The sequence below is a fragment of the Maniola jurtina genome, chromosome 27, assembly GCF_905333055.1.
Source record: "Maniola jurtina chromosome 27, ilManJurt1.1, whole genome shotgun sequence".
Lineage (NCBI taxonomy): Eukaryota > Metazoa > Arthropoda > Insecta > Lepidoptera > Nymphalidae > Maniola > Maniola jurtina.
Window position 1 is genome coordinate 4312181 of NC_060055.1, and position 15198 is coordinate 4327378.

General features: G+C 37.1%; 1 protein-coding gene across 3 annotated transcripts; it reads right to left on the reverse strand.

Annotated features, from left to right (window-relative positions):
- Window positions 1-556: 556 nt before the first annotated feature.
- Window positions 557-15071, reverse strand: LOC123878949 (spliceosome-associated protein CWC27 homolog). 3 transcript variants are annotated; one of them, XM_045926327.1, is made up of 10 exons: window positions 14865-15062; window positions 13889-13997; window positions 12537-12637; window positions 10751-10901; window positions 9319-9508; window positions 8228-8358; window positions 7099-7333; window positions 6323-6520; window positions 1740-1859; window positions 557-724 (listed from the first exon to the last, which is right to left on the reverse strand). In XM_045926327.1, the coding sequence occupies exons 1-10, from the start codon at window positions 14904-14906 to the stop codon at window positions 574-576; spliced, it is 1428 nt and encodes a 475-aa protein (XP_045782283.1). In that variant the 5' UTR covers window positions 14907-15062; the 3' UTR covers window positions 557-573. The 3 variants fall into 3 exon arrangements, with proteins under 3 accessions (XP_045782283.1, XP_045782282.1, XP_045782281.1); XM_045926326.1 differs by lacking the exons at window positions 557-724; window positions 1740-1859 and adding an exon at window positions 4158-5029 and having other exon boundaries at window positions 14865-15071; XM_045926325.1 differs by lacking the exons at window positions 557-724; window positions 1740-1859 and adding an exon at window positions 4158-5032 and having other exon boundaries at window positions 14865-15070.
- Between the last annotated feature and the right edge of the window lie 127 nt (window positions 15072-15198).

The window sequence follows — 15198 nt, forward strand, 5'->3', positions numbered from 1 at the left end:
CCGTAGCTCAATCAATTCCACAGTTAATATTAGATTTGCCTTTACAAAAGTTTAAAAAATCCATTAAAAGTATGCTCTTGGCAAAAGCATACCTATTATACAATCGAAGATTATGTAAATGATAAAAAAGCATGGATTTGACTCGCTCCAGCAATGCGCGGGGCTGCAATTGCTTGTATAGTATAGAATATATATTTGTAACAAAATTAAAATCGGTTCATTCGTTTAGGCGCTACGATGCCACAGACAGATACACAGATACACACGTCAAACTTATAACACCCCTCTTTTTGGGTCAAGGCTTAAAAAGACACATTGATCTATCAACGCACAGCCCAACCTGCTGTGGTAAAAAACTTGAAATTCTGATAGTAGGTCGTAGGCACTTATTAAGAAAGGATTTTTGAAATTCCACCCCTAAGACAGTTAAATAAGGGATGAAAAGTTTGTATGAAAGTTCGTCCATATTTCAAATTATATTCATAAGACATGGTATTAAAAGTTTTAATTGCTTATAAAACTAGAGGTTTTCAAAGGTTTAACAAAACACGCGAAAGAGACAGATATATACATTTATTTCTTAGTCTTTTGATCAGTTTTCTCCCTCTTTCTCTTGTTGATAGGGTTCCGTGGGTCGTAGATGTCGAACCAATCATCTCCTTTGGTGGAAGCATCCTTGGCCAGCACCGCACCTTTGTCTTCAAACCGAAGCGTGTGACCCATCCTATGAAAAGAAAGAAGACCATTTATTTCTTAGATTGTGTCACAGTATTAAAATAATAGTATTGACAAGTGTAAATTAAAAATTTATTACACCCCCGGCAAGTGAAGGTTACAGTAACCAGAAAAGAGCTGATAACTTTCAAACGGCTGAACCGATTTTCTTGGATTATAGCTAAGAACACTCTCGATCAAGCCACCTTTCAAACAAAAAAAAAACTAAATTAAAATCGGTTCATTAGTTTAGGAGCTACGATGCCAGATAGATACACAGATACACACGTCAAACCTATAACACCCCTCTTTTTGGGTCGGGGGTTAAAAATAATAGTATTGAAAAATGAAGAAATACTTAAGTTTTTATTTAATCATAGAAAAGAAAAAGCTGACTGACTGACTGATCTAACCGATTTTGATGAAAGGTACAGAGTTAGCTTACATCCCGGGCACGGACATAGACTACTTTTTATCCCGGAAAATCAAGAGTTCCCACGGGACTTTTAAAAGCCTCAATCCACGCGGACGAAGTCGCGGGCAACATCTAGTTTTTTTTTCTATTTTATTCGGAACTAGCTGTGCCCGCAACTTCGTTCGCGTGGAATAGTGACTTTTCGGGCAGCATATACTCTGTACTTTAAAAATGTTCGCCGTGATTCTTTAAATTGACATAACTTTTTTATTTATAAACCGATTGACATGAAATAAACACTAAATGTTAAGTGAAGCTTACTACAATATATTAGTGAAAACCGTATCTAAATCGAATAAGCCGTTTCTGATATTAGCGTGCACAAACACACAGACAAACAGACAAACAGACAAAAAAAAATTAATTACAATTTCGGGTTCGGCATCGATATAATAACAACCCCTGCTACTTTTTTTTTATATATTTCCATTGTACAGACACCACTTTTCTACAATTTTATTGTATAGATAGATAGTGTTAAAAATGCGTTGCCAGACACTTAGTGCCGTGGCAAACCCCTGCAAGACGTTAAAGTTTAAAAGTTTCTCACCACTCGTCAGTATTGATGTTGTCTTCGTCATCTGGCGTCTCTGTCTCTCCTTGTGCCTTCTCTTTGATCGCGTGTAATTTCGTCTTGAACTTTGCCAGCAGTTGCAATGTAAAGTCCTCCCTGAAACCAACAACAAACCATTTTCTTCATTAATTTAGAGAAAAGAAAATCGGCCGTACCTCGAAAGGTAAACGGAACCCTTATAGTATCACTTTGTTGTCTGTCGGCCTGTCTGTCCGTCCGTCCGTCCGTCGTATCTGTCGAGAAAACGTATAGGGTACTTCCCGTTGACCTAAAATTATGAAAGGCAGGTAGATAGGTCTTATAGCACAAGTAAAGGAATAAATCCGAAAACCGAGACTTTGTGTTTACATCCCAGAAAAAAAAATGTGTTTAAATTTTCAAAGTAAGATAATTATGCCAAGTGGGGTATCATATAAAAGAGCTTTATCTGTACATTCTAAAACAGATTTTTATTTATCTTTATGCATGATAGTTTTTGATTTATTGTGCAAAATGTCGGAAAAAATAGCGGAGTACGGAACCCTCAGTGCGCGGGTCTGACTCGCACTTAGCCAGTTTTTATTGCGTTGACTTAGACGCACAACATGCCTAAAGAAGTTTTCACTTTAAAATATTAGGACTTAATTAGGTAATTACTCAGTTACTGATTTAATAAAACAAAATAGGTATTTCATAGTGTTTTTATTCTTCTCAATCCTCAAGACAGAATACATTTTCTTAGAATACATTCCAAATTATTCATAAAATTATAATACAATCATCATTATTATAAAATTATCATCATACAAATATTTAACATAAAATGTTTCATTTATATGAGGAATCACAATGGGTTAAATAATCACACTAATATTATAAAGGCGAAAGTTTGTATGTGTGTGTATGTGTGTGTGTGTGTGTATGTTTGTTACTCCTTCACGCAAAAACTACTAGACGGATTTGGCTGAAATTTGGAATGGAGATGGATAATATCCTGGATTAGCACATAGGCTACTTTTTATCACGGAAAATCAAAGAGTTCCCACGGGATTTCAAAAAAACTAAATCCACGCGGACGAAGTCGCGGGCATCGGCTAGTATAGTATAAATATATGGTATGGTATAAGGTATGGTATATATTCTACATCTTTTTCTTTTAAATATTGCTAAAAAAGGACGGAAAATGAACTTTAACAAGATAAAGTTGAAAACTAAAACCCAACTGCGATCGTCTTAATAAACGCTGAAATATTAGGTATAGCAAATTTGTTTTTCTGTCGCTTGGTATATTATAATGTTGTAGTAGATTTATATTTATGAACACATAATTTTCTCCTCTTTCATTTGACATTCCACTCGATATTTATAGCAACAAAAATTTTTTGGGGACCCCCACTTTTTTCAAATTACATCCGTTAGGTCAATTTTTTTCGTATCAAATGTAGCCTATGTCACCCGGATTTTTAAGACGAATCGATTGACACCTCATTCATCAAAATCGGCCCAGTAATTTAGGCGCTACGGTGGAACACACAGAATCTGGATACAAACATACATACCCACATACATATATACCCACATACATACATACATAGACTGCTATAATCATAACCCTTCCTTTTGGCTTTGCCGTAGTCGGGTAAAAAGACTTTAAAATTTAAAAGGTGCAACTCTAAAATTTTAATAATAGGCTCACGACTGGCACCTAAAGTTACTACCTTTAATAGTCTAAATTAAATTAGGTTTGTCTGTCCTTTTCTTATTACACTGGTAAGAAAAAGATGTGAATAATTGTTCTCAAATTAAGTTGCCATCATGTTTCTGAACGCAACTAAATTTTAGAGTATTCGTTAGTAGTTTACTATTAGTCTGTGCATCTCAGAACGTACAATCATTGCTTAAAATAAATTAATATTAGCATTTAACTAATTAAAAATAACAATAATTATGGGAAATCGGCGGATTCGTCTGAATTGTTAGTTATCACTTTATCCCACGGTTTGTTAATGTTATCTTTGCATTTGTACAAGCATCTCGGGGCAACAACCGCTCAAGAATAACATAAAATAAAAAATAATAAAAAATTAAAAACATACCGTTACTATTAAGTAACGGTATATTTTTAATTTTTTTACCTAATGGTAACGTTAAAATGTGTAGCTCCGAAAACGCTTTGAATCTAAATTCTAAAAGCTCGTTCACACAGGCTGCGTAAGCGTAGACGTAGCGCGTACCATTGCGTTGTAATGTATGGAACTGTATGAAACATGGCACACCGCTTGCGTAAAGCTTGGACGTATGCGTAACCCGGTGTGTTAGGGGTTTACGCGCGTCACTACGCACGTGTTACGTGTACGCAATTGGTGTGAGTCGGCTTTAAATTGTGTTTATCTCTTAAGAGAAGCCGTATACTTTATCATGGGAAATCGTCGAATTCATCTGAATTGTTAATTATCGCCTCATCCCACGGTCCATAGATATTATCTTTGTACTTCTGCCATCTCACAAACATTACCGGGCAGTAACCACTTAAAAATAAGACAAGAATAACAAAATAAGACAACAGAGCACCCGAAACTGTATACAAAGAAAATACCGTTACCAATAACGTTACGCTAAATAACGTTACAAATAAACCGGAGCTTGATACCGATTTGAATAACTGTGGACTTAATACGAATAATTTTACCGATATAGTGAGCAATACAAAAGCATCGAATGGTGTCGATAATCGAGAAACTAGACATACAGACGAAAATATCGCAGCGTTTATCGATAACGATTTCGATACGAACGCAGCTGGTACGTTATAATCGAAAAACATTAAATGCACTAACATCATTATTACAGACCAAGCGTATATCGTATCTGTACTAACCGTATCTGTCAATGTGTGTAGTACAGGTGACAAAATATACCCTATCACCAAGTAAATAAGAACTATTTTTAAATGCATTAACAAAGCACCCCCTTCGATGTAAAAATACAGAAGATAACACACACACGCAACACCTATAGATGCATATATCACTGTGTGAGTGTGTATCCATTTATTGTACATATAAATAAACAAGATGGCGTAAAGAACACATATACACAGACGTAGGACGACGTAAAATGATCCTTTCACTGCTTGTTTTAAGGTAACTTTTTCCACGAATAAATTCTTTCTTAGGTCTTCCAGGAATTTGGAATCGGTGTAATTGTCTGGATAGTCGCGATTTTCGTACAAATTCTTGGCCCACGCTTTCTTTTTTAACGGTTTCTTCGTGAATTTCGTTCGTCTGCTTCTGAAAAGGACGCCATCTTGAATTTTTTTCTTTCACTTTATATCACTTTTTGCACTTTTAAAAGTTTACCTTTTTTTAAGGCTATAGTTTCAGATTTAGGGAACAATAAAAATTAAATAAAAATAAATTATTAGATCCGTATTAATAAATAAAATTTCGAAACCAGCGTAGTTTTACACAAAATTCAGACCTCGTTTTTTTTTTAAACAAAAATAGCGAGCAAAAGAGCATGTGAGTCACCTGATGTCAAGTGATTACCGCCGCCCATAAACATCAGCAGCACCAGAGGAACCGTCAATGCCTCCAATTCTTTTAGGGATACGTACATAATATTATGAACAAAATATTTTGGTTAAACGAAATATTTCATTTCCGAACCAGACAACGCAGGAAATCGCAAAAACCATTAAAAAAAAGAAACACCCAAAAAATGTTCCTTTGTTTTGGTCACAGCTTACTAACTATATAATTTATGGATTGCTGTTTCCAGTATTAGTTGTTTAAATACAGCTTATCTATACTAATATTATAAAGAGGAAACCTTTGTATTTTTGTATGTTTGTATTGAATAGGCTCAAAAACTACTGGACCGATTTCAAAATTTCTTTTACCATTACTTAGAGGGATTCTTCCGAATCTGTATAGGCTATATTTTATCCCGGAAAATAGAAATGTCCACCCGTGCGAAGCCGGGGCGGGTCGCTATGGTAAATAATATAGCGACATATTTTTGACTAGTAGTTTAGTTTTGGGATAGATCCTGCATAAAAAATGGCACCCATCGGGTATGGATCCCTAAAAACCAGCCAAGTGAGAGTCAGACTCGCGCACTGAGGGTTCCGTACTCGGGTATTTTTTCCAACATTTTGCACGATAAATCAAAAACTATCATTCATAAAAATAAATAATAATCTGTTTTAGAATGTATACGTAAAGCCCTAGGATATCCCACTTGGTATAGTTATCTTACTTTGAAAATTAAAACACATTTTAATTTTTTTTCTGTGATGTAACCACAAATTCACAGTTTTCAGATTTATTCCTTTACTTGTGCTATAAGACCTACCTACCTACCAAACATGATTCTAGGTCAACGGGAAGTACCCTATAGGTTTCTTGACAGACAGACAGGCAACAAAGTGATCCTTATAAGGGTTCCGTTTTTCCTTTTGAGGTACGGACCCCTAAAAAGGATGAATGAATGAATGAATATACTTTTACTGTACGCCACAAAATCAGTACATAAAAAAACGCATACAAAGCAAAACCAAAAAAATAAAGGATACATACCTAGCAGCTCCTTTCTTAGGTATTTTCTCTTTCATCTTTTTATACTTCTCTTGCTCTTCTACAAACTGCTTGTACATTTCGTTCTCTTCTTCCAAACTCTTTACTTTCTTCTCTTCTGTGTTTTCTTCCTTTAACTCCTCGGGTTTTGGGCCTTTCATCTCTTTTCTTAACTGTTTTATTTCTTGCCTTATTCGGTCTCTGTGAGAAAAATATTACGGTTCAGAATGAGAAGGCCTTAGGCCGTAATCCACTACGCTGGCCAATTGCGGACCAGCAAACCACACGCCACTGAGAACAGTATGCCATAGTAATCCATAGCCAGTAATCCATTAAAAGTATGCTTCTGGCAAAAGCATATTACACAATCGAAGATTATGTAAATGATAAAAAAGCATGGATTTGACTCGCTCCAGCGATGCGCGGGGCTGCAATTGCTTGTATAGTATGGAATATTATTGTAAATTGAACAATGGAAAAGAGTAACCGCCGGGTTTCTTGCTGGTTCTTCTCGGTAGGAGCGGCATTCCGAACCAGTGGTAAATTATTTGACGATTCAAAAGCACTTGTAAAAGTTCATTTCTTTACTTGTGCTATAAGACCTACCTACCTGCCAAATTTCATAATTCTAGGTCAACGGGAAGTACCTACCCTATAGGTTTTCTTGACATACACGACGGGACGGACGGACAGACAGACAGACAGACAGACAACAAAGTGATCCTATAAGGGTTCCGTTTTTCCTTTAGAGGTACCAAACCCTAAAAATAAAAACTAACCTCTCTTTCTGCCTCTCCATATCCCTTTCTTTTCCTAAATAATACTCTTCCTCTGAGTCACTCTCCTTTCTTCTCTTACTATCGTCATCATCCCTGTCTGCACTCTCTTCGGGAGATTTCTCTCTCTTTTTGAGTTTATCTCTTATGTTACTGACGGCCGCTTCCGTTTCTTTCTTCTTTTCCTCTGTTTGGACTGATGATTCTTCTTCTATTTTCTCTTGCTCTAACTCTAATTCTGTAAAATTAAGCATTTATAACAATTTTTTTAAATAAAAATAGAGAGCAAACGAGCAATCGGGTCACCTGATGTTAAGTGATTACCGCCGCCCATGAACACTGGCAGCGCAAAAGGAACCGCCGATGCGTTGCCGGCCTTTCAGTAATTTCTTGATCCGCCCCTTAAATAACCCCATGTTGTAATCTAGTGGAAACACTGATTGGTGTTGCCACAGTTTGCATTCCACAACTTATAAAAGACTAGCGACCCGCCCCGGCTTCGCACGGGTGGACACTAACCACGAAAAATCCTATCTATTTTCCGGGATAAAATATAGCCTATACGGATTCGGAAGAATTCCTCTAAGTAATGGTAAAAGAAATTTTGAAATCGGTCCAGTAGTTTTTGAGCCTATTCAATACAAACATTTTTTTTTTTTTTAATTATATAGACTAGCGCTTGGCTGCAATCAGACCTGCTAGCAAGTGATGATGCAGCCTAAGATGGAGCGCGCTTGCCTAGAAATTGCCTATTCACTCTTGACTTGAAGGTACCCATATTATAGGTGGAAGGGAAAACTGACGCCGGAAGGGCGTTCCATATCCTAGCGGAATTAGGAAAGAGGAAGCAAATCGCTTCGTACGTGTTCGAGGAATTTCGACTACGTACGGATGCAGACCTTGACGATGCTTGGTAGTACGATGGTAGAAAGGTGAAGGAGGAACCAGGTCAAAGAGTTCTTGTGCACACTCTCCGAAATATATCCTGTAGAATACCGATAGACTGGCAACTATACGCCGAACAACATACAAAAATACAAAGGTTTCCTCTTTATAATATTAGTATAGATTCCAACGAATTGAGATCCTCCTCCTTTTTTCGAAGTCGGTTAAAAATCAATTAAATACTTACCAGCAGCAGTCTTCTTGCTCAACTTAGGATCTTCTAGAAGATCGTGAGTGGACTTGGGTTTCCCTCTGAACTCCTGCGCCTCACCTTCGTCTTCCTCCGCCTCCAAGCCGAAGGAGAGAAGACCGAAATTTCTAATTAAAAAAAAAAGAGAAGATTTATCATAGCAGCAATCGAAAGAACTTCTTTAAGGATTTAAAAAGACCTACATATCTATACATATAATAATAAAATTGTACAAAAGTGGTGTCTACAATGGAAATATATAAAAAAAAAGTAGCAGGGGTTGTTATTATATCGATGCCGAACCCGAAATTGTAATTATTTTTTTTTGTCTGTTTGTCTGTTTGTCTGTGTGTTTGTGCACGCTAATTTCGGAAACGGCTTATTCGATTTAGATACGGTTTTCACTAATATATTGTAGTAAGCTTCACTTAAGATTTAGTGTTTATTTCATGTCAATCGGTTCATAAATAAAAAAGTTATGTCAATTTAAAGAATCACGGCGAACATTTTTAACATACAGAGTATATGCTGCCCGAAAAGTCACTATTCCACGCGAACGAAGTCGCGGGCACAGCTAGTGTTTAAATAAATGCATACTGGAGGTAATTCTGTTGTACACAGTTCTATGGCATTGTTTTAAATATGCTTAAAATTAAAAAAACACAATTTTAAATATGCCATTGGGATATGCCAAACGGGATGTTTTAAACAAAAATTATAATTTTCAACTTTCTTTCTTCTTCCAACATCCTGTAGAAGTATCACACTAATATTATAAAGGAGAAAGTTTGTATTTGTGTGTGTGTGTATGTTTGTTACTCCTTCACGCAAAAACTACTGGACGGATTGGGCTGAAATTTAGAATGGAGATAGATTATACCCTGGATTAGCACATAGGCTACTTTTTATCCCGGAAAATCAAAGGGTTCCCACGGGAATTTTAAAAAACCTACATCCACGCGAACGAAGTCGCGGGCATCAATAAAATCACCATTCATCGATAAAATCTTATCAAGCGAGATTGAGCTGCATGCAACGCCATTTGGTATGCAATAGTGAAACTTTTCCAACTAAACGTTAAATCTTACTTAACCCCCTGTTTTTCCTTCTTCTTCTTCTTTGGTCTGTCTTCTTCTATCTTCTCTTGCACTCTGGGAGCTATGTCGTCGAACGGGTTGATGAGTACTTCGGTGCTGGTGATCTTGTGAGGATGCTCTGGTCTATCATCAGGGCCTATTAGACCCTCGGATAACTTCAGCACATTGTATATTGTGTCGCCTGAAAAATATATATTTTTAGGGTTCCGTACCTCAAAAGGAAAAACGGAACCCTTATAGGATCACTTTATTGTCTTTCACGTCTGTCTGTCTGTCAAGAAACCTATAGGGTACTTCCCGTTGACCTAAAATCATGAAATTTGGTAGGTAGGTAGGTCTTATAGCACAAGTACAGGAATAAATCTGAAAACCGCGAATTTGTGGTTACATTATTAAAAAAAAATTAAAATGTGTTTCAATTTTCAAAACAAGACAACTATACCAAGTGGGGTATCATATTATGAAAGGGCTTTACCTGTACATCCTAAAACAGATTTTTATGTACAATAGCTTTTGATTTATCGTGCAAAATGTTGGAAAAAATACCCGAGTACGGAACCCTCAGTGTGCAAGTCTGACTCGCACTTGGCCGATTTTTTTTTGTACGAATTTATAATTTACAAAAGTATTGTTAATATTTTTTTTAAAAGAATATCAGCCATGCTAATCATGATTAATACTCCCCTTTCCCCTCCAATTAAGCGTAAAGCTTGTGCCAAGAGTGGGTACCACAATAGTGCAACGGGTGGGGTTTGAACTGCCGACCTTTCGGAATTCAACCGGATTTCAATTTCAATTTTGGAATTCAATTTCGGAAAAACAAAATTTCCGAATTCCGGAATTTCGGAATTCGGAATTCCTCAACCGTTGAGCTATCGAGGCTCTAATTATTATTACTAGATCGATATTTCAGCTCCAGACAGATCATAATGGATCGGAGATGGTCAGTAATACAGAGAATCCAAGAACATGCATAGCCCAAAGAACAAGAAAAAGTTGAAAACTAAAACCCGACTGCGATTGTCTTAATAAACTCTGAAATAATAGTGTAAAATTATTTTTCTGTCGCTTGGTATACTTTAATGTTGTTGTACATTTAAATTCATGAGCTCAGAATTTTCTCCTCCATTTGACATCCCACTCGATATAGCAAAAAAGAAAATTTTTGAAGACCCCCCACTTTTTTCATATAACATCCGTTAGGTCAATTTTTTTCGTATAAAATGTAGCCTATGTCACCCTGACTCTTACGACGAATCGGTTGACACCTCATTCATCAAAATCGGCCCAGTAGTTTAGGCGCTACGTTGGAACACACACAATCTGGATACAAACATACATACATACATAGACTGCTAAAATCATAACCCTTCCTTTGGGCTTTGCCACAGTCGGGGAAAAAAGGAAAGAACACACAACTTACCAGTAACTTTTCCAAAAATTGTGTGTTTGTTTTGAAGTTCAGGTGTAGCAGCCAGCGTAAAGAAAAACTGTGACCCATTGTCATCTTTGCCTGCATTGGCCATTGCCACCAGACCTCTTCTATTAAACCGGAGTCGAGAGTGGAATTCATCCTGGTAAAGAAGAGAACAGAAGAAAAAATTAAGGAACAAGTGTAAATTAAAAATTTATAACACCCCCGACAAGTGAAGGTTACAGTAACTAGAAGAAAGCTGATAACTTTCAAACGGCTGAACCGATTTTCTTGGATTATAGCTAAGAACACTCTCGATCAAGCCACCTTTCAAACAAAAAAAACTAAATTAAAATCGGTTCATTTGTTTAGGAACTACGATGCCACAGACAGATACACAGACACACACGTCAAACTTATAACACCCCTCTTTTTGGGTCGGGGGTTAAAAACCAGGTTCAAATATTTTAGTATGGAGCGTAACCTACCTACAGTCCGCCATTTTATTTTATTTTTAAAACAGAACCACGCAAAAAACCTGTATTAATCAATAGCTGGCATCAATACAAACAGGTATTTATTTTATGAGACCAAATCTTCCAAATGGTCAACGTTTCCAAGATATAAGCTATCAAAGTTGTACTGGTGGCTTGACTGATGATGACACCACCAGTACAACTTCGATAGCTTATTAGCTAAGTAGCTAGACCCATTGTCATCTTTGCCTGCATTAGCCATTGCCACCAGACCTCTTCGGAATGTGTCCTGGTAAAGAAGAGAACAGAAGAATTTTTAGGGTTCCAAAGATAGGGGTTAGGGCTCAAAAGGAAAAAGACACCGTTACAAGATCACTTCATTGTCTGTCTGTCTCTTCGTCTGTCCATCTGTCATGTCTGTCAAGGAAAACTATAGGGTACTTTAAGTTGACCTAGAATCATGAAGGGAAGGGAAGTCTTATGGCACAAGTAAAGGAAAAATCTGAAAACTGTGAATTTGTGGTCACATCACAAAAAAAATTAAAATGTGTTTGTGAACAAATAATAAGTATATTAAATTTTTAAAGTAAGCTGATAACTATACAAAATAGGGTAGCATATGAAAGGGCTTTACCTGTACATTCTAAAAGAAGATGTTATTTATTTTTATGCATAACTAGCTGATGCCCGCGACTTCGCCCGCGTGGATTTAGGTTTCTTGAAATCCCGCGGGAACTCTTTGATTTTCCGGGATAAAAAGTAACCTATGTGCTAATCCAGGATATTATCTATCTCCATTCTCAATTTCAGCCAAATCCGTCTAGTAGTTTTTGCGTGAAGGAGTAACAAACATACACACACACACACACACACACATACAAACTTTCGCCTTTATAATATTAGTGTGAAGTGTGATGTGAAGTGTTTTTGAATTACCATGCAAAATGTCAACAAGTGTAAATTAAAAATTTTCAACACCCCCAACAAGTGAAGGTTACAGTAACTAGAAAAAAGCTGATAACTTTCAAACGGCTGAACCGATTTTCTTGGACTATAGCTAAGAACACTCTCCATCAAGCAGGTGGCTTCAAACAAAAAAAAGTAAATTAAAATCGGCTCATTCGTTTAGGTGCTACGATGCCACAGACAGAAAAACAGATACACAGATACACAGACACACAGATACACACGTCAAACTTATAACACCCCTCTTTTTGGGTCGGGGGTTAAAAAAAATACAGAATGCCTATATTATGATCTAGATGCCTTTTACTATTGATTTGAAGGGTAAAGTATTATTCAGTATTTATATGACTTACTTTAAAAGGAGCTCCATATACAGACTCCCCTCCAGTACCATCCCCACTGGGATCACCTCCTTGCACAATGAACCCGGGCACCACTCTGTGAAATATTGTGCCTGAAACCAACAAACGGTAAGTTTATATTTATGAGCTTGTTACGCAGGCATAGTCAGGCCGCAACGCTAGACGTGCCTGCTTAAACCGTTCCCACAGTCGCCGCGTAACCGGATGCCTGACGCAGCGAAAGCGCAGAGCCTCAATAGCTCAACCGGTAAAGGAGTGGACTGAAAACCGAAAGGTCGACGGTTCAAACCCCGCCCGTTGCACTATTGTCGTACCTACTCCTAGCACAAGCCTGACGCTCAATTGGAGAGGAAAGGGAATATTAGTCATTTAACATGGCTAATATTCTTTAAAAAAAAAAAAAATGACGGTCACCATGCGCGAGGACTGGGCACGAACACATCACAATTAGCTTTAGAAGCCTCCGCCACAAATCGGCGGAGCAATTAGGATTATTTTATATAATAATTAGTTTATAACATGTAAATTTTTAGTAATAAAATTAGGATAAGGAACTGGTGTTTCCTTTCGCACTCCCTGCAGCCGCCCTAATGTAACTAGCTTTAAATCCCAAGCACTGTTACGTACACACATGCATGTATTTAGCAGTAGATTTACTATTTAACAGTAGATTTTTATTTATTTTTAAGCATAACAGTTTGTGATTTATTGTGCGAAATGTCGGAAATATACCCTAGTACAGAACCCTCAGGTTGAAATCTATAGAGCGCGCTTTGACTTTGCTTAGACTTAAGTTTCAGTTAAAACGAGACAGATCTATACCAGCGGTATAACGCTGTCTCATTTTAACAGTGTTTTAAGTCTGAGCAAAGTCAAAGTGCGGTTTATAGATCTCAGCCTCAGTGTGTGAGTCTAACTCGCACTTGACCGGTTTTTACTTTCCAATTTGGTACCCTCCTTCATCAGTCATCAAACACTAATCACACGATGCTCTGTTTAGAATTCATTAAGTAACTCTGTGGTACAGTGATGGGTTATTAGAGATGGGCATAGACTACTGTTTATCACGGAAAATCAAAAAGTTCCCAACAGATTTTTTTTGACGTGACAACGTCTTATAATTCGATAGAGCCGGCTGCACGCGCGAAAAATCATGACTCATGCGGCGTTACCTCGCTCTGAGGCGTTCCATGTAAGGCTTGAAGTGCAAGCGAGAGCGCGGAACGAGCGACAAAGACGCACAATCGGCCTTTGTTGTCACGTTCAACTATCGTCAGTGAACCGACTTTACAGACAACCAATTTTTTTACTTAGATTTAGGTTATGATGATTTTTTACCTTACCATTGTAATACCCTTCCATGCACAGCTGTATGAAGTTGCGGCTTGCCTTGGGAGTTTCTTTTGTCCATAATTCAATATCAATGTCCCCTGCTGAAGTTTTTAAAAGCACCTGAAATATTAACCATGTTCTCACTTAGTATGTTATAGCACACACACACACACACAATTGTGACACACAGACAGACTGGCCGAAACTACAAAGACTGTCCCACTGTCAATTTTGTTTGTGTGAAAGAAATATTTATATAGGGCACAAACTATAAAATATAAATATATCTAAGTGACAATTTTTTTTAAATTAACAGACTAGCACTTGGCTGCAATCAGACTTGCTGGCAAGTGATGATGTAACTTAAGATAGAGTGTGCCAGCCTAGAAAATGCCTGTTCACTTGAAGATACTCATATTGGAATTGGACAGGAAACCTAAGATTTGATTCCCAAAATGGTCTCCACGCAGCTTGTATGCTGTATCTGTTAAGACACGGCGCTGATCTTCCATGAATCACACTATCATACTAATATTATAGAGCCGAAAGTTTGTGTGTGTGTGTGTGTGTATGTTTGTTACTCCTTCACGCAATAACTACCAGACGGATTTGGCTCAAATTTAGAATGGAGATAGATAATATCCTGGATTAGTACATAGGCTACTTTTTATCCCGGAAAATCAAAGAGTTTCCACGGGATTTCGAAAAACCTAAATCCACGCGGGCGAAGCCGCGGGCATCGGCTAGTCAAAAATATATATGCTTGCATGTTACCTAATACAAAAATATTCAGAGGTAGGTATATATAGCCTCAGTTTGAGGCTGCATGTACCTAGTGAGTCTTCACATTTGAATCACATAGTACTTACGAATGAGCCCCTTTCTGACTGACTTTGTATATTCAATACAGACAAAGTTCTGGGCACCTGCCAATAAATCTATACTTATAATAATAAATTACTTATAACTAATTAACAGGTTACTTGCCTTGCCCAGAGCAGGCGGTTCTTGTATATAAATATTACTCATTTTTTATTCCTATTTCCTTTATTTTGTTATCATAATATATAAATTCACTATCACTTCATAATATTCTTATATACTATATCTACTTTTTAATAAAATGTGCTGAAATAAAATATGAAATATCCCAAAAATCAAAGGCAAACCAATTTTTTTCTGTTTTTGTTTTGTTGTCAAACTGACAGATTGACCCCGCCTAGGGTAATGTTCTCTGTGGTATTGACACCTTTCTACCGTGGCGGGCGTGCTCTGCCTTTTTGGAGTGTTTTTTTTTTTGTTAAAACTGACTGGAAAGCGC

Bases quoted from the DNA above. Each gene is read 5' to 3' on its own strand.
- LOC123878949 (XM_045926325.1), bottom strand. From the start codon at position 14,906: ATGAGTAATATTTATATACAAGAACCGCCTGCTCTGGGCAAG. The intron at 13,998-14,864 runs GCAAGTAACCTG...TTAATATTTCAG, and splicing joins AACCGCCTGCTCTGGGCAAG to GTGCTTTTAAAAACTTCAGC. The intron at 6,521-7,098 runs GTTAGTTTTTAT...TTTTTCTCACAG, and splicing joins ATGGAGAGGCAGAAAGAGAG to AGACCGAATAAGGCAAGAAA.